The 22005-nt window shown below is 39.0% G+C and overlaps 1 protein-coding gene across 28 annotated transcripts in view; it reads left to right on the top strand.

The window, feature by feature from the left end:
• The window catches only part of FOXP2 (forkhead box P2), a 345911-nt gene that overhangs the window by 223459 nt on the left and 100447 nt on the right, over nt 1-22005 (top strand). For 23 of the 28 annotated variants that reach the window (XR_014502095.1, XR_014502096.1, XR_014502097.1 and 20 more), the window contains one exon: nt 4128-4217. Coding sequence is in view for 22 of the 28 variants with exons in the window: in XM_083399658.1 (XP_083255784.1) it covers nt 4128-4217 (90 nt within the window). In the remaining 6 variants the exon portion in view is untranslated. Of the gene's footprint in view, nt 1-4127; nt 4218-6055; nt 6135-22005 lie in introns of all 28 variants that reach the window. The other 5 variants (XR_014502099.1, XM_083399668.1, XM_083399666.1 and 2 more) reach the window with 1 other exon arrangement.

Below are 22005 nucleotides of genomic sequence, written 5' to 3'. Positions count from 1 at the left end.
TAAACATTCCTGTTTTTAACGAAACAATATGAATGACATCTGTTTTCTTTTAGAAATTTTTTTTTGAAAAGGAGGAAAACAACATATTTATAAAATAATAAATTAATTTGTATATATTAAGCAATTTCAGTCCTGCTTAACACCAAAAAAAGTGGTGTAATTAAAACATGTAGCTCCTGAATATGCACGTAACAGGAACTTGTATGTATACACAGAATCTCAGTAGCTGTAAAATCCAGAGAATCACACTGGCTCCTAAGATTTACAAACCTGGTTAAATATTATTATCTGTTTAAGGTTTTACAATTATCAAGAGTATATCAGTTTATTTGTATGTTCCTTATAAGTTTAGGAGTCACAGCAGTATTTACCTGTAAATAGTGTGCAGCAATGTGTTCCCAAAGCCACATGATCAATATTTTGTGTAATATTGCCTGTTCTGGACACCTGTTGTCCGGAATGGTATTATTACTTTAATCCACATCCTCAGTGGCTTTATTGTTTTAAGCTGTCACATGTTCCATACTTTTACTGAATTAGATTACTTTGTTAAGTAAAAATGCTACTTAATTCCACACAGATGTTTTTGGAATTTGGACATGACCACCTCCCAAACCTCTAAACTGCTCCTCATTTCTAAACTGCTCGTTTTCAGTGAAAAGTTGCAATTTGTTTCATCAACCCATTTTGAGAATTTTTGCTAATTGTGTTAAAAGGGCAGACGGATCTTCATATAAGTTTACAGAATGGGAGACTGGACCTTCTCAGGACTGTAATAGTGCAACCCTGGACTTTGGAGCGCTTTCCCCAGGAAGGCATGTACGGTGCCAAGTTAACTATCATTTCTGCACCAGAAAAATAATTTTTATTCTTCCAGGCTTATGGGCAGCTTTAATGATAGCTACTCAATCCAGGCTTTAGTGTGTGTTTACTGATATTATATACAGTTTTAATGCTTTTCTCATGTTTTCTTATATTAGAGATACTGTAAATTGTGTTGAGCCCCCCACCCCCCCACCCCCGGTGTAAGTATATGATACTTAAATGATACACAAATCTTACCAAATCAAATTATCCTCAGTTTTGAAAGATGCACTAATTCCACCATATACTAAGCAGTGACAAATTCCATACATCATTCATAGCTCACTCATTTATCATGCATTTAATATGAGTAAGTGAATTGACAAAAGGAGAATTTAAGGTACTCGTCTCTATTTGTTTACCATACATACTTGCATAATTTTATTTATATGTCTCCTTTCCATAGTTCAAACCATGCTCAAAGTGAAAAAATGCATTACAACATAACAAAAGCAGCCATAAACAATAAATAAAACACCGGAAAAAACACAACCAAATTGGAACAGCTCCCAAATAAATTATAAGAGCCAAAATAAAAATACAAAAATATCAATAATAGCAACAACCCGCACAACAAAAACACTTAAAGCCCAGCCCAAGAGTCTACAACCACAATCTGTACTTCTCACAGTATTTCAGTTGTCAGCATTTCTAAGATACCCTTTCATACAAATTTAACATTTTAATTCGCATTTAGCAATTGAACACACAAGTTTAAGACAGGAGAAGGGTGCTCCTTTTGCATATAAAATATCCCAGGTTCAGTCCTTGGGGTTCCAGGTAGGAAACCCCTCCAATAACATGGAGATCCACTTTCTGTCAGTGGTAGAGCATCATTCCACACCCTGGTGTTCCCCAAATGTTCTGAACTACAAATTTCATCAGCCACAACCAACATGACCAGTGGTCAGGAATGTCTAGAACATCTGGAGGGCACCAGATGAGAGAAGTTCTGAGCCAGGTGGACCAATGATCTTTTTCAGTATAAGGCAGCTTCCTGATAGGGGCATGTGCCATGGTTGTTCTGCTTTCATTTCTTACATGCACATTGCTGAGACTGGCTCCTTGTTTTGTAAACCAGGGATTGCTGTAAACCCTAGTACCAGATCAAAGGGATGGAATGAGAAGCTGTCAGAGGTTGTGTGCACATTACAGTTTACTCTGCATCAAGTATGCTCCATTTCTAGGTTTGGAAGCAACATACACACAATATTAGCCACATCCATATCGATGCTGTAGCTTCTTGAGAAATGCTGCTGTTTGGTGCATTTTCCCCTTCCATCCAGGTAGAAGACGTAAGCCATATTCACTTTGGTGCATTAGAGACACCAGCAGATAGGTGCACAGATGACAGCTTCATGAATAGGTGTTATGGGGGAGCTTTCCACGGGTGGGGAAAGCAAACAGGTAATGTGCATCAGGTATAGACACCTCTTCATCCTCTGTGCTTTGCACGATGCAAATGTGACTTGAAACAGGGGAAACAGCCTCATGGTGTTTTAAGCCGCCAATGTGTACGTAGTCTGGGAGACAACCTTGGCCATATTCTTCTCCTAAAAGCCCGCTGTCCCATCCCTTGATGGTGCTTCCAAGCCTCCATGGTACTACTGTAAACCTATAGCTACCACTCTGCATTCTAAAACATTTTTTGGCTTAATATAGGCAGACATCTCTTTAGGCTCAGGAATAAATAAGAGGCCTGCCTTTCCTCAGCAAGCTTTGTGATCCCCTTTTAAAATCTGTTGCACTTGAATTTAAAGCAAGCTAGGGTGGTTTCGTAGGGCTCATGCTGGTCTGCAATTACTTGAAAACCCCAAGGAAACAGCAAGAGGATTGTTGTGGGTATGCTTCAGCCACGTACTGGTGCCTTTTACAGGCGGACAAATCTGTGTTCTTAGGAGCTGGCGATAGTGCGTGCAGTTTGTTTACTTTGGTTTGCTGTGTCTGCGTGCTTTCTCAGAAAACTTGTATGGAGCCAGACTGTAGCAGCCCTCTCTCTGTCTTTTCATAATTGATCAGGGGATGACTGCTTTCCCTGAGGGTTAAGACGTGGCAACTTTTTCTGTTTGCTCAGCATCTCAATGCAGTAGTTCAAACATTGTTCATACCAGCTGGCAGTGTAATGCCATATGCACATCTTGTCAAAGCAACTGTTGTCATGGCTACTGGAAACTATCTTTAAAAAAGCAGCTCATTTGAGTCTAATCAAAACTATACCTTTCTTTACCAGTTTGGCAATTTTAGGGTGCATATTGTTCAGGTAATCATTGCTCTGTATTTGCAAACAGTTTTCTGTGCCAGTTCTACAGAAAATAAAATAAAACGTACTTTTAATATTTTCATATCACAAAGTAGCAACTCACTGGATTTGTTATATGATATAAAAGTGAATGAAGGAGTCTTAGTAGTTTCTTATAGTTGGTTTTGAAGGGTTCCTTTAAAAAAAAAAAAAGACTTTACTGTCCACATTAGTTGTTCCGCTTTGTAGACCACATTTTAAAGTTAGCTATTTTCCTGGTAATTGGCATCTTTCTCTTGTGCTCAGTTTTGTTTTACTTAATTCAAATGAAAAGATTTTTTTTAATGCTATATTTTGATTGCAGTGCTATCACCCACAGAAGCTAATCTGATTGGCTAGGTAGTGATTTCTTTGTTCTCAGAGTTTACGAAGAATGCAAATGAAAGCCTCTTAATTTTATTTGGCATTAAAACTCCACTTTATTTTGTCAAACGAGAGGTTTCCCCTTGAATTGTAAGTACAAAAAAGTGTTTTTAATCTTCAATGAATATCCTTATTAATTCACTTTCAAGATAATCTGATGTTGATTCGTCAAATTTAATTACAGCTTCCGGTAACACTTGAAGTCTACTGCTTTTGCTTAAAAATTGTAATATGAAAATGCAAATTGAATGATGATTTACAAGGGTGTGAGCATTTTAGCTGAACACTTAAAGACAAGTTCCTTGTGGAGATGAGGCTATTGATGCGGTTTATGATTTTTCCTCTTCAAGCACTTTATACAAATTAATGCTATTTCCTTGAGGATTTGTTGCACATATATACTTTTTCACAATATCTCGCATAAGTACTTTCTGTGGAATTTTCTTGGTGTGTTTAAAGAAAATGGGAAGTCTTCTGTTTTCAGATTGAATAAGGGAAGATCAAATTATGCTTGAAAGTTAACATTGGGTAAGTAACATGCAATAACATTTTCAATTAAATGTTCAAAAATTATTTACCTTGATATTGTATTTACTTGCAGGCTTTGCAGGCAGCCAGACAGCTGCTTTTACAGCAACAGACAACTGGGCTGAAATCTCCCAAGAGCAGTGATAAACAGAGACCATTGCAGGTTAGTAAATCATCTTTACATCTGAGACCTAATCGCTGTAGCACTCAAGCACACCTAAATATAGGTATACAACTGTACCTTGTTGCATTCTTCCATATTTACATTTTTGCAAATGGCTTTAGCTTTACTATTAGAACTGTAATTTATTAAGAAACGTTACTACGCAAGAAGAACCCCTTTTATAGAAGCTTGTAGTGGCTTAAAAGGTCACACAGAGTGAAGCAGAACAATCTCGGGTCCAATAGGCGCTATACAAATAATCTTCCTACAGATAGCTGGGGAATTTTGTGCACATTCTTCACTCTGAACACTTGGTTGTAAAGTGGCAATTTTTCAGGAATGGAAAGCTTTCAGAACAATTATCTGAATATGCAAAGAGCAACCCCTCCTGCTATTAGAACGATGTATGTTATCGAACTGGTTGTGTGTGAAGGGCTCCCCCTGCCCTCTCTTCATATTGTGTAAGGATCCAAAAAGAATGTTTTTATCATGTGCTTCAGCTATTGTTCATAATATTTAATAGAAAAATACGTTCAGATTATAAATATAAATCTTGTTAATCCGATGAGGATAGCGGTGGTTTTTTGTTTCGCTTTTATGGTTGTTTATAAATGACTTAGCAAAAGGAGTGGAACCAGGCCCTGCTGTCAAAAGCTAGTTCTGACTTGTTTTATGTGAGCCAAATATTTGTTATTTCACTGCTGAAAAATGGAAGGTTCTTAAGGTGTGCATGTATTCCTTGGAGTAGTAATAATGTTGTTCTTCCTCTCACAATACAACCCATGCTTTTCTTACTTCCCTCATAAGTATAGAGAAAGTTTTCAAGCTGATGCCATTGTATCTAAACAGGCATTTGAGTGCATTCAGTGTTTCACTTTCTTTTAAACCAAAGGCTGATTGAAATGTTACAGGCACTGCATGCAGGCTGCCAAAAATGACTTCTAGGTGACCGTGCTTCATGTGATATTTGAAATGTTTGAAAGCCACTAACCATGTGGTTAGCCGTAATCACAGGGAGTCTCTTTATGCTGGTGCCATGCAGTTCATGTGGCTGGTGGTAGTGGGGTGGGGAGCTTGCGCTGCCAGCGAAATTGTTTTGAAATGCTTAAAGTTGCCACATGGAAGGCTGCTGTGCAGAGGTGATTTTTGACAACTTCCATGTGGGACCAAAATGAGAAGTAGAAAATAGGATATTTACTAGGGATGGCAAATATTTTCTGTGGAAACTAGTAATTGGTGATTGGGGCGGGGGGATTTGAACCCTATCCAAAAGAAAAAACGCTTTTAGAGTTGTACAAATACTGACTTTCCCAACCCTGAGAACATTATTTTCCTTTGGTTCCGTGCCATTTAACCCCTAGGTTGCTGCATTTGTCTCCTTGCTGGCTAGTCACATATATGATCCCACCCAATCATGTAGTGAATGGAGATTGTGTCAAAATGTTGCATAGCTAAATTTGGTGTAGTAATAATAATAATAATAATAATAATTTATTACTTGTACCCTGCCCAACTGACTGGGTTGGCCCAGTCACACTGGGCAGTTGATGGTGCCACTGACGGCAAGTGAAGACAACATAAATAAATAAGTGGACATTTCCCCAGGGGATGCTGAAATTTTGCTTGGAAAGAAGAGACATATTTGTTACTATTTGAAACTGTGAGTACTTTTCTCTCAGGGCTGCTGTAATACAGCTCTGTGCTAGACATGCATGGGGACAGGGATTCAGGGCCCTGGATTAGGGCATCCTGTTTGTGCTACATGAAGTAACACCTTACTCCAGGGAATCCATACACATACGGAAGATCCATTGCTGATTATCTTGGGTCATTCACAGATCACTGTGTTGCTCTATGGACCTCTGAACTCTTATCTGCCGAAGATGATAGCCTTGCTGTTGTTTCAGGATGAAAGATGTGAGTAAAGAGCCTCTGATTTTCCCAGTGTTGCCTCTGCAATACTACGTAAAATGTAGCATCCAAAGTAGCCCTTACTTCAGCCTTTCAAATATTACTCCTTGAACAAATAGGATGTTAAAATGAATTCAGAAGTTGTTATCCGAGGATAACAGATGATGTAAAAAGAGAACACAAAGTCTTCATTTGAACTTCATGATAAACCATGGTTTATTTGAATGGAAATGAGCCACAGTGAGCCCTGGTGTTGTCTGCTTCCCTGCCTTCCTTCTCTGGCATAGCAGCAAGGAGGGATTTGAAGACGTTTCTTTCATTTTTTATTAATCACAGCTTGTAGATGCATTCAGGCCTCACAGACAGTCATTGCTGGATGGGTTTGTTTGAAAGAAGCCAACTTCAGATTTTTTTCTGCAAACCGTAGTTAAGGTTTGCTATAGTTTAGGATCCAAATGCAACACTAAACTGCAGTTAATCAAAATTAGAAGTAAAAGCTTGCTTTTTCCTTATAGCTACTCCAGAGAAGAGGGGAGGTAGACCTTGTCCCTATCATGATGAATAAAGGAGAGCATTTACTGACTTCTAATTCTGAGTAAATGCAGTTATACTTTAAAGCTCTGATTTGTCTCTTAAGCTTGGTCTTGGTTAAGTAAGTTAAGAAATTAACTTATTTATATGCATCTAACATAATTTGAATTGTGACACACTGGGGGGGGGGGGATAGAGAATTTTATAATGAAACCTTGAAATTTATGTCAAGGATTGGTGCTGAATATAGCCCACTGAGTCTGTATCTAGACAACACCACTCTACCATAGCCACAGCCCTCACCAGTCCTGCTCATTGCTATTCTTGAATGTGTTTGCATGGCTGGAAAGTACTTGTGAACTGTGATAATGCCTCTTGCTTACCTTCATGGAGTTTGGAGAGATGTATGGGTGTGACCATGTAGAATCTTCTGACTTTTATATGGCTAGAATACAATCTGCTGTACAAAGGTAGGAGTCACATCTATTGTTCCCCGCCTCACTATTCTTTATAGTCCCATCCACGCTTACCTCTGACCCTGCCCACACCCAGCATATGGTTCCCAGATGTTTTCTCATGAGAGTATAGGACCCTCAGGCTAAAAAACGGTTTGCCTCTCCTGGTTTATATATTTCTGATATTAACTGCCAATACAAAGCTCTGTGTTGTTCATTGGGTAGTGGAAATTTATATTGAATTTGTGACCCCATGGGTCACAAATAGTGACACTTCCTTTATTTTTGTTAAGCCATATTTAATGTTGACTTGTTCCAGTGTTGCACTGATGCAGTTGTATTTAAAAAAGAACATTTAAAAGCCTGATGTGCTAGGATTGGTGCAGTCTTAAGCTGCAGTCCTATACTCACTTATTAAACTGTAAATGTCATTGAACACAGTAGCTGCATTTGCACAATCAAATCCAGACCACTCAGCCCCTTTGCTCTGGCTTTGCCAGAAGCTGTTAACCATGATAGAGCCTGCTGGGGAGGGTTCCTGACTGTATTGATATTCCTGGTTCACATGTAACAAGAAACTGTGGTTTGCTGTGGCTTCCTGGTTTGTTCCCTGCTCACACAAAGGGGTGAATGAAGTAGGAGTGAAGGGGATGTGTGCAAACACACTAAACCTGTGAATAATTTGGCTCATTAAGCGAGGATTTAATAGTGCAAACTGGGTTTGTGGGACTTAGGGTTACCAAAAGACAGGTACAGAAGGTGCTGATCTACCAGACCCACAGCTTGCAAGGCCCCCAGACTGATCTTTCATTTAAAAAAATTCAATTCTCTAGCCCTTCTAAAAAGTTATGAAGCAAAATGTGCAGATACCCTTCTAACTGATTTCTGTGTGATGACCAAGCCTGTCTATTGTCACCATTCAGTGTTTTTGGCCAATGAGTGAAATCAGAGCTGTTTTTTTGGGGGGAAACCAGGCAATAGGAATCTCTGTTTTTCCTATAAACCAGGATGCCTCATTCCTGTGGTGCTTTCATCTGAGATCAGGTTCTCCCTATAAATTATTTTTTGCTAATTCTACCACATGCAAGTGGATGTTAAAGAATCCCCCACTCTACTCCCCAATGACAAATGCAAAACTCACTCCTAGGTCAGTGGGTACAGAAGTGCAGCCTTGGTTTTGGTTTAGGGTTGGCATTGAGGGAAGCAGGATTCTTGTGCTTTTAAGAAGTGTGTGACAGGCAGAAATCCAACAAGTAAAGGTTTTTTTACTATGGAAATACCCGTTCACATTCTGTTACACATTTTATGATGCTTGCAACAACTGATTTATGTTGAGGGCCTCAACTCCACCTGCAAAAAAGGACATACATTTACCTACAACACAAAGCATATGCACATTTTATAGAAATCCATGTCCTCTTCTACAGCCGGACTGGAGAGCCCAATTCACATGCAGAGTGAACTGGGCCCAGAAAATCCTGTAATCACCCCTTCTTACAATCTAAATTGTTTTTACTAGGGTGTAATCCCCGTTGAACACAGTGGAACTTACTTCTGAGTAAATATGCACATAGATTCCAATGTTAAGAGTTTTAATCCAGAAGTAATCATCAATGAACTCAGCAGAAGATTCTCAGAAGTAAGAGGGTTTAGGATCAGATTGGAGTAAACGAAGAGGACCAGCATAGCCCATCAGCATCTTAAAGGGTTTCATATTAATGTGTTTCTAATTTCCTCTGTTTTGGCACAACTGACTGATCTGGCAAATGGAGACAGGTTGGAACTGCATTATAAGTCTAATAAAAAAACCCTAATAAAACTTTATACCTGGCTCACACATCAGCAAGCAAACGGGGAGCATTAGGTAATGTTTGCCATCACATCTCCTGTGTATACCATGTTTTTATTTAAAGGCAAAGCTGATTTATATAATGTGGTATTTATTTAAATGAAAGTTCTATACAATGCATGTCTTTTTATTATTTTCTAGCAGATAATGGGCTTGGTTATGTTGGCAAATCAGTCAGCTGAAAATTACTGCAAACAATGTAAACCTACACAATGACAGTTGTAGAAGGGCCCTTTTCCTGTGTTTTTTGTGGGGGGTGGGAGTTAAATCATGTGCATCAAACAACTCTTTTAAATATTTCTAGAAAAGTGCAGACTTCCTTCCAAAGCCGTATGTTGGTACTTCTCTTGAAAATTCATTTCACTCTGGTCACTTGTACTGCACGTTCATTAAAAGCGGTTAAACTATTGAGCTTTTAATTTTAAAAAATCATCTTTTACTGGACCACAGATAAATGCTTTGGAAGAATGAATCATAGTTCCCATTAGGGCTTTGCTATGTTGATAGCAAACTAACAGTGATAGATGGACTGGCTGCTGAGTGTTAAGGTTTTATTGAATAAAAATGTGTTAGCTAAAGCAGGGCTTGTGCCTTGAACACCCTGAATTTAACCATGAACTTAAGTTCTATATGTTTACCAACCATAGATTCAGTGTCGCCAAAGGTTTATCTCTCAGCCTCTTCTCCCATTAAACGGAAAAAGTGCATTTTAAACTCTCCTGAATTTTGGTGCTGTAACCTCAGAAGGAATCTCAAGGTAAAAACCACATGCACAGTGGAAATAGTTTTCCTTAAGCATCTTTGATACCAAAGCTACCAAAAAAGAAAAATACATGTAATATACAATATAAAGTATATAACTCTCTGAGTTTTTAAGGAGATTAATGGACATTACCTCAGTAATCCTAATAACTCTTTTTAATGTAGGTCAGTATTATTTAAATTTGGCAGACTTAGAAACACAACTTCAGCTGACCTTTGGGATAGCTATGAAAAGGGGAAAATATAATAATAATAAGTGAATGTTCATATGGCACGTTCACACAATAGAGAGCTGAATTTCTGCTCATGTGCTTTGGGTTCTAGACTTTGAGATGTGTTTATGGAGCTTGCCCTCAAAATCTGGCTGTTGGGCTAAGGTAGCCTCTTAGACAATGAGAGAAAGGACCATCAGTGACACATCAGATGCCATGCATCATGCCCCAGTCCTGGGCATCTCCACAGGCGTGCGCGAAAGACTGTCTGACACTCAGAAGCATCACTGCCAGACTGTTTAGTCAGCAGTGGGAAATCTAATTAGATCTGCCAAACTTCCCCATTTGCCCTGTGAAGCCATTTCAAGCAAACCACGCCCACCTGGCCAACATTTGCCAAAATATGTATCATCCGATGTAGAGCAGATGGTGTATTTCTTTTTTATTATTATTATTTCCTTGGCACCTTTTGTTATTTGATGATAACTTTTTATGATGCAGTGGCTAGAACTGATTTATATACCATAATGTCAGTTTTGGTTGTTTTAATTTCAACAACTGCCCTCATTCAGCATGCCTTTTACGCCCCTGCTGCTCACTGAGTTTATGATTTTGTTGAACCCCAAGACTTCTTTCTAGGTTAGTACATCCAGTTTATATACTTGTCCATGTATTTGTATACTCAGGATTTTTTGCCTCAAAGTGTATCCCTTTCTCTTTACTTACATTGAACCTAATTGGCCATTTTGTTACCTACTTACTCTGAGGAAATCATTTCTGGAGCTTTTTGCAGTCCACTTTGGGTTTTTCTATTTCGAATGATTTGGTGTGTCATCCACCACCACAAACTTGCCACCTCATTAATCACCCAAGACTCCAGTATGCTCACCACTTAATAATTTCCAGATTATCCATACTTTATGACAACCAGATCCATCCATACTTTATGACAACTAGTGAGTTACAGAAATATTCCTTTATTATTTGATTGGTTAATTAACTGATTGGTAACGTATGGGGTTCTGTGAGGTTCCATTTTGTCCCCACACTGTTTAATAAATACATGAAACTGCTGGGTGAACTCACCCACAGAGTTGGAGTTCAGAGCCATCACTGTGCTAATGACACCAAACTCCGTTTTGAATTGTCCTCTTATCTTAGGGAAGCAGTAGAAAGGCGGAACTGCTATTTGGTGGCTATGAAGGACTGGTTGGGCAGGGCAAGCTAAAATTTAATCCAGACAAATCAGAAATAATGTTGATGGGTAGACTGTGTGACTCAGGTTTGGGTTTGCAACCTGTTCTGGATGGGGTTGAAAAGATCAGGTTTGTAGTTTGCCTTTACTCCTTGAGTCCGTTTAACTGTAGGCGCTAGAGAGGCCATACAAACATTTCTAGTGAGGGAATTCAGGAAAATCTGAATTCTAAATCTCATGGGAAGCCCACAAAAAATAATAATCAGAAAATTGGCCCAACTGTTTTTATCTCCCCCATCCACCCCAAAACTTATGGAGGCAATGGGAATGGTGAGCTGACCCAGTGCACTTATCTCTGATAATATCCCTCATCATGAGAGGAATGTAACATATAAGAATAAGACTATTGTGGCAGAGGACTATATAAGACTGCCCTATAGGTAAATTTAGAAAATTGTAACTAGTGCAAAAAGTTTCAGTTGGGATGCTGACTTGTGTTAGCCGCTTCAAATTTTATCACACCAGTGTGTGATTGGCACTGGCTGCCAGTTTGCTTCTGAGCTCAAATGAAGATATTGATTGGTGTTGACCTTTAAAGACCTTAACAGCTCAGGACCTGCGACCATCAACTTCCATATGAGCCTTCCTGCACACTTGGATCATATTCTGATATTCCTGCTCTAGGTCTCTTGACACTGTGAAGCGGAGAATAAAGTAGGGCCTTTTCTGCAGTGGCACCCACACTGTGGAATTTTTTTTCAAGCAAGCTGCATCAGACCTCTCACTACGTTATTTTAAATGGCTGGTGGCGACATGCATCTTTTAAAAGGCCTTCTTTCTGGTATTTTGTTTAATTCTGATGGCTTTTTTGTAATGTTTACTGTGGCCTTGTTTATCAAGCTATGGTTTTGATGTATAATTTGGTTGAATTGTTGTTGTTGTTGTTGTTGTTGTTACCACTTTGCCTTTTCATTAAAAAAACAGGCAAGATATAAGTTTGTAAAATAAATATTAGGACCAGCATATTTCCCCCCTCTATTGTTGGTACTTAAACATTCTGTATTAGAAGTCATGTGTCAGGAAATCATGACTCCTGAAAGCAAAGGGTTAAGCTCTGTGTGTACCAAGCGTGTTGTATAAATATCAAGCTGAATGGAATAGCGGGTGGCTAAGGTAAGCTTTGTTTGTTTAGCATGAACACTTAATTGAAGTAATCATTTTATATAAGTTGGTGTGAGGAAAGTTAAATGTACCTATAGGTTTAATTACTTGGTGTTTATTTTATTAGCCTGTAGGGACAAGAAAATAAGTGGAAAATATATATATTCACATCCATTCTCTTGCAAAGATTCACAGCTAAGTTAGTAAATAAAATTTAAGGACAAAAAGAGATTACAATTCCAGTTCTTGATTCTTTATTTTACTCCAAAATTTTAGAAAGCCAAATCCACCAAATAAATATAATCTAAGGAAAAAATGTTTGTTATTTTGAGGAGCATTGGCACAAGGCTGGCTGGCTCTTGGGATCATTTGCCCCCTGTTTTAAATCATCTGTGGGCTTTCATTATGTCTCTGAACTGCAACAGACAGTGATTAGTTTTTAGACGTGGCTTGTCTGAAGGAGATGGCTTCAAACAGCAGTTCACAATCCTGGCTTGTTCAGATAAACCATAGCAAAAAATAAGTGTGATTTGTTGAAAATGGAATCAAATCCTTCCATTCTCTTCCCTGCAGCCACACCTAGAAGAGGAGATGGGAGGGCAAATTCTAGAGCCCATGGCTCACTCAAGCTAGGTTCCATAGTGCTAAACTTCCATTCACACACAGACCTAGCAGTTAGGCTCATGACCTTTTTCTAAACCAAAACACCACGGGGGTGGTTTTTTAGTGGGAGGAGGGAAGAGAGAGAGGAGAAATGGAAGAAGGAAAGAAAAAAGATGGGAGAGAAAGTGTGGCAAAAATGAGTAGGCCACCTCCATCTCCGACCCCACCGGCTTTTGGCTTACTGGTGTAGACACAACCACCTGCAATTTCCATAGTGGCTGCAGCACACTCTGGAACAGCTGCACTGTGGAGGTGGTATCCATTCATGTAAACCAGGCATAGGCAAACTCGGCCCTCCAGGTGTTTTGGGACTACAATTCCCATCATCTCTGACCACTGGGCCTGTTAGCTAGAGATGATGGGAGTTGTAATCCCAAAACATCTGGAGGCTGAGTTTGCCTAGGCCTGATGTAAACAATGCCTTTATACAAGAGCTCAGCCATGTGTGCAGGAGCAGCCCAATATATTTCCTTGGTCATTGTAGACAACTACCATGACCCCTGAACAGACCCATGGTTTGCTTAACTAAATATGGAATGAACCCCCCCCCCAAGCTGTACATGGCAAGGTGCTATATTTTTTAAGGATAAGCCTGTTTGGACAGATTCAATTGTCTGTGTTCTAGTAACTTCTAGGTTTTGTTGTTGTTGTTTAGTCGTGTCCGACTCTTCATGACCCCATGGACCAGAGCACACCAGGCACTCCTGTCTTCCACTGCCTCCCGCAGTTTGGTCAAACTCATGCTGGTAGCTTCAAGAACACTGTCCAACCATCTCGCCCTCTGCCGTCCCCTTCTCCTTGTGCCCTCCATCCTTCCCAACATCAGGGTCTTTTCCAGTGAGTCTTCTCTTCTCAAGAGGTGGCCAAAGTATTGGAGCCTCAGCTTCACAATCTGTCCTTCCAGTGAGCACTCAGGGCTGATTTCCTTAAGAATGGATGCGTTTGATCTTCTTGCAGTCCACGGGACTCTCAAGAGTCTCCTCCAACACCATAATTCAAACTTCTAGTTTAGTTTACTTCAGTGTTTGGAAACTACAGCTAGTGCAGAATTCTGAAGCCATATTACTGAGATCAAAAGGTCTGAACATACTGCAGTAAATCTGGCCTGACTGCACCGGCTACCAAAAAGTTTCCAGGCTCAGTTCAGAGGGCTGGTTTTGGCCTATAAGGCCTTATGCCTCTCAAGACCCCAAACATCAAGGATCACCTATTCTCACTTGAATCAGCTTGGACCCTGCAGTCTTATCTTTCTTCATGTACCTCATCCAAGGGAAGTACAGAGGGTGGCCACATAAGAACAGGCTGTTAAATTGGAGGCTCTTTGTCTGTTCTGTGCTTTCTGCAGGTAAACACAGGTGGTTCCATCATTGTCAAATTTTAGGCATTGGCTAAAAGATTTTTATATACGTAGGCTTTTGGTGATTCCGGGAGCCCCTACTCTAGTGCTAGTCTTTTAATGGGGTGGGGTAGGACTTCTACTTATTGTGTGGCCTGATAAACATTTTTAGGAATTTTGTACGTCATTTTAAATTTGACTTTAAATTGTTTTTATATGTTGTTGTTTTATATTTTGTTGTTGTTGGGTCACTTTGAGACTATTTTTTGTAATGGCAGCTAACTAGTCAAGTAATAATAAATAAAGCCATCCAAATTAGCAGCCATTCCTACGCCTTTAGGTAGCAAATTCTATAGTTTTGTTTTGTGTGAAGTGGTTCCTTTTGTCTTTCGTTTTTCCTGCACAGTTTCAATGGAAATCTATACTGAATTATAGTTCTGCTCAAACCTTTCAATTGGTATAATATTGTTCTTAATGCTCTGCAAATTTATAGTACTGACTGCCTTGGTTCTCTTATACTTGTATTGCCTCTATTTATACAATATTTCCAAAGGACTATTTTAGAATTGCAATATATTTTTTCACCTTTGAGATTGCTTTCTTGCAATTTCTTAATAAGAGAATTAAAATGTTTAAAACCAACCTTTTGGATGTTTATCAGTATTATAGGACGTCTTTTCTGCAAGTTGAAGGAATAGTGGTTGAAAATTGGTTAAGCTGATGATGTAGAAATATTACTAGGTAACTCTTCAAAGAACTTTAAGCACACACTAAAGTGGAATGAGATATAATACAAGGTGGAAATGCAACTTAACACTCTCTCAAAACGCTGACACTTCTGATAGTGGCACATTGTCTTAAAGTTGCAATCTTGACATCTCCCTGACACTGGTGTTACTGCACATTCTCAGGTGAAAGCCGAGGGGCACATTTGAGTTGATACAATGAGGAAGCCTCGTTCCTTTATATAAAATAATAGTACAATGCAGAACTAAAAATTGAAAGTCACTATGTAGGGTCTATATATTTAATTTGTATCTGAAGAATAAAATTTCCTTTTAAAAATATATATTTTAACATTTTCTCTCATGGAAACCTTATAAACCAGTTGCCACGAGATGTAGTGCTGACTTTAAAAAAATGGTTAGATAGATAAAAGTCATAGCTCGCATGGAAGGGAAGCAGAGTACAAAGGAATTTTGAGGATGCTCTCTTTTGCTCCCACCCCTGTTGCCATGCAGCTTATTCCCGCTTCCTGTGTGTTCAGGGCAAATATGTACAGAGGGGTTCCTGCTATACTCACCCAGGGTTCTAGATTGCAGGGGGAGCCTACACAAGTGCACCCCCAAAATGGTATCTCAGGGGAAGGGTTGCCTCGATTTGATGTATGTCATTTAACCTTTGTTAACCCTGCCGAATAGTCAATAAGCAGTAGGTTGGTTGACTCAGGATACACAGCCAATGGCCGCTAAAAACCTGTTGGCACCTGTAATCAATAAAACTGTGGCCTGTTGAAATCCCAAGTGGTTATTCTATGTTGTTGCAACTTCACCATGCCTTGGCCTGATAATAATTAATGAAACAGAAGGGATAGATCAGGCTTCCTCAACCTCGGCCCTCCAGATGTTTTGAGACTACCATTCCCTGCATCCCTGACCACTGGTCCTGCTAGCTAAGGATCATGGGAGTTGTAGGCCAAAAATATCTGGAGGGCCGAGGTTGAGAAAGCCTGGGATAGATACTCAGTGCTGAAGGCAACTGTTCAGTCCCAGTTTCATAATTGCTTCAGTTTCCAACCTAATTTTCAAAATGTGCAAATGTTAAACTGGACAAAGCGGTCTTGGCACAACTAATTTTTTCGGGTCACACCACAGAAGTGTGTAATGTACTTAAAATAGTGGTTTTGGAGAAAGTCACCTTGCACTTAATTGGTTCTAGAAGTGCAATAATAAAGCATTGTTTGGGAAACATTTACCAAGACTCCTGACGATACCTTTTTAGATTTAGATGAATTACGTTTAAAACAAGCTCTTGCTCATAGTTAAGGAGACTAACAATCTTACTGGACATGGTAGTTTGCTTCACACAAACTAAAAGCTCTCTTGGCAGTAGAAACACTAGCATTCATCTTCTTGCCTTGGAATTGGTTGCTAAATTTTTCGCCAAACATTTTAGAGTTAACTCGGCATTGTTAATCTTATGCAATTTTCACAGTTTCTTGCATAGTACTCTTTACACTAGTTTTTTAAAACAAATTATTGTGACTTTATATCCTTTTAAAGAACATTTATAGATCATTAACATAACTGCTATTAAATCACACTTAATCTCCTTAGCTAATGATATTCTAGAGCATACTCTGAGAAAAGAAATTTTCACTGTCAAGGCTGCTTCTATCATAACAGCATACAGGAACACTCCAGAAAGTAAATTATTTTAAAACATCTGTGTCTTTAAAAAGCCAGTGGTTCTGTGAAGCTTTGGACTACAGTTACCTCTGATCATTATAAGCTTGTTTCCATTGTTGTGCTACATGTTATATTGTGCAACTTTACAATTAAAGCACAACCTTCATTCCTAAACAAATTTCAGTAATTCCAATTGATTTCAGGGATGCAACGGCATAGTTGCTAAATTGGACAGCTATCTGGTTGTGGTTCCTATGTTCAAAGTTATTAAAGACCTTTAAGAGGAATTTCACTGCAGCAATACAGCCTATTTATTTAATTGAACAGGCTCACAAAGATATAAATCTTCTTTACGAGGACTGCTTTTCTCCAATGAGCTGAAAGGTCATTGTTTAGTGGATTTTAAAATCTATTGAAGTTATATGGCAGACAACTTTTTAGTTGCCTACTGTGATTTGTTGATATTTGCATTTGGTTATGCTTTTCTAAAAAAATGTTAATTGGGTATGTTTTTTCTATAGAAAAAAGATACATCTGTGTTTGTGTATCATCTAAGTATCTACACAAATTGCTAGTAAACAAAGCCTGCATCCTGAAAATATGTATGTTCCATGTAGTAGAGTGATGGGTGTACTTGTGAAGTCTTTCCCAATTGTCAGATCCCTCTCTATATCCATCTCTGGGTGAGGCAGCTGCCCAGTGGGAGACTGCACAGAGATGTAAAGAAGTTGCTTCCATCTTTAAGAGTTTGTCGTGTACTGCCTCAACTTACTTTTCCCTGCTGGAGTGAGTTTAAACTCACTGGCGTGTTCTAGTCGTAGCAGCAACCAGGAACTATTGAACGAAAGGATATTCTCAGTGTTCTCTAGCATTTTGGCTAGGACACATCTCTGTGTGTTTCTTGCTGTAAGCATGTCAAAACTTGCAAAGAAGGTGTTCAGAAAAGAGCCAGAAACACTTGACGAATTCGATCTTTGCAAATTCCTATGTGAATTGACCTCACCTCTCTGTCTAATGTATGGATCAGATTATTTCTGTCCATTGGATTTGGCTCTTCTCAGAATGTTGTGTCATATTCACTTATCAATGAATGTTGTGTCGTATTCAATCAAAATGCAAAATATGTTCAAAACACACGAACCATAAACAGGTTTACCAGTCCCTCCGAAGAACTGCTGAAGGCTGGCAATCTCTGTTCTTGTTCCCTTCTTCGGAGGAGCATTTTGATGCTCCACATAACTTCTTATTAAGACACTTAAGCTGTGCCCACTTGGTTTTCTGCTTGCATTGCTACATACACAATTGTGTTTGAAATCACGTAGTTGATGAGATGGCCTACTACTTATTTTGGAGGGAGGTAGCCTACTAGTCAGCTAGATGCTCCCTAGATCTTTTGTGCTAAATATAAGTAAGCATATACTATTATTTTTAAGATGTATGAACTTAAATACTTTAAAAAATATATCTTTGCCACTATCTGTTGCTGCAGGGGAGAAGATGACAAACCGTGACTGTAAAGAGAGCACAGCTTGAAAGAAGTGATCTTTTATCCGATTCATTTTTCTGTGTGTAAATAGCATGTGAATATTACTCAAGCTACTGCTTTATATAGGCCAGCTTTCCATCACCTTAATGCACTTTGTAGGAGGTTCATTTGTCTAATAACCTGTAATAGTGCTGGGTTTAATGTTTCTCAAGCCAACAACATGACCACTGTCAGAGGAAACTGAGCAAAACAAAAAAGTCTCTTCTTAAATGTGCATTACCATCTTAGCTATCAATGCTAAATCTAAATGATCCTAACAAAAAAACAAAAAAAATCAGAAACCCACAAAACGACCATGACTTCCTATGCTGTTGGTTTTTTTAAATAACCCTCAGAGAAAATGCTAGAGTGCATAAATTATGGGATGGCACAACCAGCTACCCATTCAGATTATTGTGATGTGATTTGTCCTGCAGCTGCTTCAAATTAAGAACAGGTGTAGAAGGCAGATTATGCAAATACCTATATTAATGTAATTGTCAAATTGGTGTGTTTATCACTGTGCTTTTAAAGAGTAGACCATACTCTTATTTTAAATGTAAATTAGTTTTATTCTTGAGAGCCACTATTGGATAATGAGCTTATAAATGGGAGGGGGGTGTCTTTAAACATCATGAAACTCTTCTGATTTTGACATTGACTTTTCTAGTGATTTGTTTCATAAATGCTGTATAAAAATATTATTTTGTCCCCTCTTGACATTTGATAAGCCTAGCTATGGAGTGTTTGTAAAATTTAGCTTATCGGATCCACTTTTTCTTTGTTTTCCACTTGAGCTTGATTTTCTTTCAAGACTGAAGTTATTGTGGCAAAAATCCTGAAAGGAAACTTTTTATTTTGTTGATTAATGTGACATTTTCAGAACACACTGTACGTGCCATGAAATGTGTTTTTCTCACACAACTCTTATTTCTGAGTAGATTTAAGCATTTGTAGAAGTATATCATTGACAGATACATGTATTGCATCCTAAGAAGATCTGGCGTATCAAAAAATGATAGTTTAGGTTTGCATCCATTTTTTTACATCTCTTCGTTAAAGGTATAAATATAGTGTAGTGAAACCCTTATATGTGAGTAAAGTTAATTAATCTGCAAAATCTTTGCCCTCCAGCAATCCGAACTTGATGCAAACACTTCAAACAGTTCTTCATAGAACAAACATCCAAACAATTTATTTTGAAATGCGTCATAAAACTGTAACAGAAATTCTGTGTTGCTCAATACTGACTCGGTCACTTTCACTTAGTTCATGATCCTAAACTCAGCTGTTCATGAACATAGGCAGTGTCATCTGAATTGCTGGCAAAATGCCACAGCTTGTGCTATTACAGTGCATGAACTTGAACCACCATGAGTGTTTACTTGCTTAAGTCCAGTGTAAGGATACTTGCATCATGCTGCCACATGTAGAGAAGAGTTAAATTATATTGCTTAGTGTTTTCTTTTAGTTCTCACAACAGGAAGGGACAGACAAATTAATACAGCCAAGCCAAAAGTAGTAAAGTTTACAAATTGCCTTTTCTAGTGATTTTAGTAAAGTGTCTGACATTATTGCTAGAGTTTTCACTTCCATCATATTATCCCCAAACCACAGGAAGATCTGTGGAAAGCCTTCTTGCTTCGATGGAATCTGATAGGCATTCGTCTAGGAACTCTAGCATATTCACTAGTGTTCATTGCCTGGCTGTGAAAATGTTTAATTCTTGTAATATTTTTGCACCAAATCAATTTATGTGATGCTGTAGAAACCCACAATAATATACAGTATAACTTATTGATACATTGCAACCGTGAATGGAAACATAGCCACAAAAAAATGCTGGATGCCTTGACTTAAAGAACAATTAGCAGTTGGGTTGGGGGCAGTGAAGAATTAACCTTTATAGGGAGCTACCTGAACTTCAATTTAAGTAACTGAATTTCTGCAGAAATCCATTTCAGGGGGTGAGAATTAGCCACTGGATTCTTCCAGTGCACTTCACAAATTCCTTTGCCATGAAAGAAGTGATTATGAAAGCATCCCAGATGCATGAAGTTGTTGCTGTAAAAAGTTTGATACCTAGAACAAAACAATGATCAATCAAATTTATTTTCTCTTAAGCATCCTCTGTGATTTTGAAATACCTTTTACATAAGCAAGTAGACTATCATTTTACCACAATTAGTCAGTCAACATCTATAGTATACTGTGCAAACATTCATCAGGTAAATGATTTCTATATTCATTCTTTGCAAAGATAGAGATTATTCCAACAGTAGCATTCCCCCACAATGAGTTGCCTTTCAATTCAATAATAATAAAAAAGGTTTCATCTTAGTGTTTATCCGCCAGCTCCTTCTGTCAGTAAAATATACTAGGTGTGGTTTGGCTGTCAGGATATAAATTTGCATGTAGCAGCAGTCAGCTTGCACAGCCATTCAATATGGATACATGCCAAGTTCAGTCAAGGTCTGTGGGTGAACTCATTGTTCCACTGAGATCAGTGGTAAAGTGTCTATTGACTTCAGTGCACTCAGGTTTTCTGTCTGCAATTATTCTTTCTCTGCAACCCATCCTGTTGATGGTTCTGATAACTTTGCATTTTGTATTTTGTCACTTGTGACATTTGCTGGGTTGACATTCAAGGAACGTTGAAGAGCCATTCCTGCAGCAGTGTGAGGGAAAGCACAGTGGCAGTGGCACCCTCCTGAGCAGAGGAGGTGCTGCACTGCCCAGGATGGGACAAGTCCACCTCTGCCGCCAACCCAGAGCTCCCCCAATCTCACTATTGCCTTGCCCCATCCTGGTAAATGCAGTTGTGCTAGGTAAAGGTAAAGGTAAAGGCCCGTACGGGCCAGTCTTGACAGACTCTAGGGTTGTGCACTCATCTCACTCTATAGGCCGGGAGCCAGCGCTGTCCGCAGACACTTCCGGGTCACATGGCCAGCGTGACAAGCTGCATCTGGCGAGCCAGCGCAGCACACGGAACGCTGTTTACCTTCCCGCTGGTAAGCGGTCCCTATTTATCTACTTGCACCCGGGGGTGCTTTCGAACTGCTAGGTTGGCAGGCGCTGGGACTGAACGATGGGAGCGCACCCCGCCGTGGGGATTCGAACCGCCGACCTGATGATCGGCAAGTCCTAGGCGCTGAGGTTTTACCCACAGCGCCGAGGGTGCTATTGCCACTCTACCCCACACCCCACCTAGCACTGCTGCTGAGCCATTCTGTTCTTGAAAATTTTCTAGAAATCTATCGCGTTTAAACATAGTTGCAACCTTTCATTAGAGTTGCCACCAAAATTTTGCCAAATCATAACTTGGAGTGAACATAGAGGCATCTCTTCAGGCAAATAATACAAGGAGTTTCTAGGGGCACTAGAAGAATTTTGATAAGACCAGCAATATTTCTCAGTTTTTCATATGCATTGCTCTTTTGTTAGTTTTTTTTAAATAAAAAAGCAAGTTCTATTCTTGTTTCACAGTCTTGATTTCAGAAACATGGGTTTAGAGATATAAAAAAGGGCTGCCTTGGAATTATTTCTCCTAGAATAAAGCTATACACCCTGTCAATCCAATTCGTTGTATTTCAACAACAAGAACAACAACTGCTGAAGCTTGTGAGCAAATTTTAAAGCATTAAATTGTGGGATTAATGTGAAAACACACAAGCCATTAGAGACCTACCAAATTGTTAGGGGTTATGATATACACAGGTCAATAAAGAATGAGTGAACAAGGAAATGAACTTTGTTTTGACCAAGTCCATAGCCCCCGGG

Source organism: Podarcis tiliguerta (assembly GCF_965153285.1).
Source record: "Podarcis tiliguerta genome assembly, chromosome: 10".
Taxonomy (NCBI): Eukaryota; Metazoa; Chordata; class Lepidosauria; order Squamata; family Lacertidae; genus Podarcis; species Podarcis tiliguerta.
Note: the sequence above shows the minus strand (reverse complement) of the source record. Positions and strands in the feature narration are given on the sequence as shown.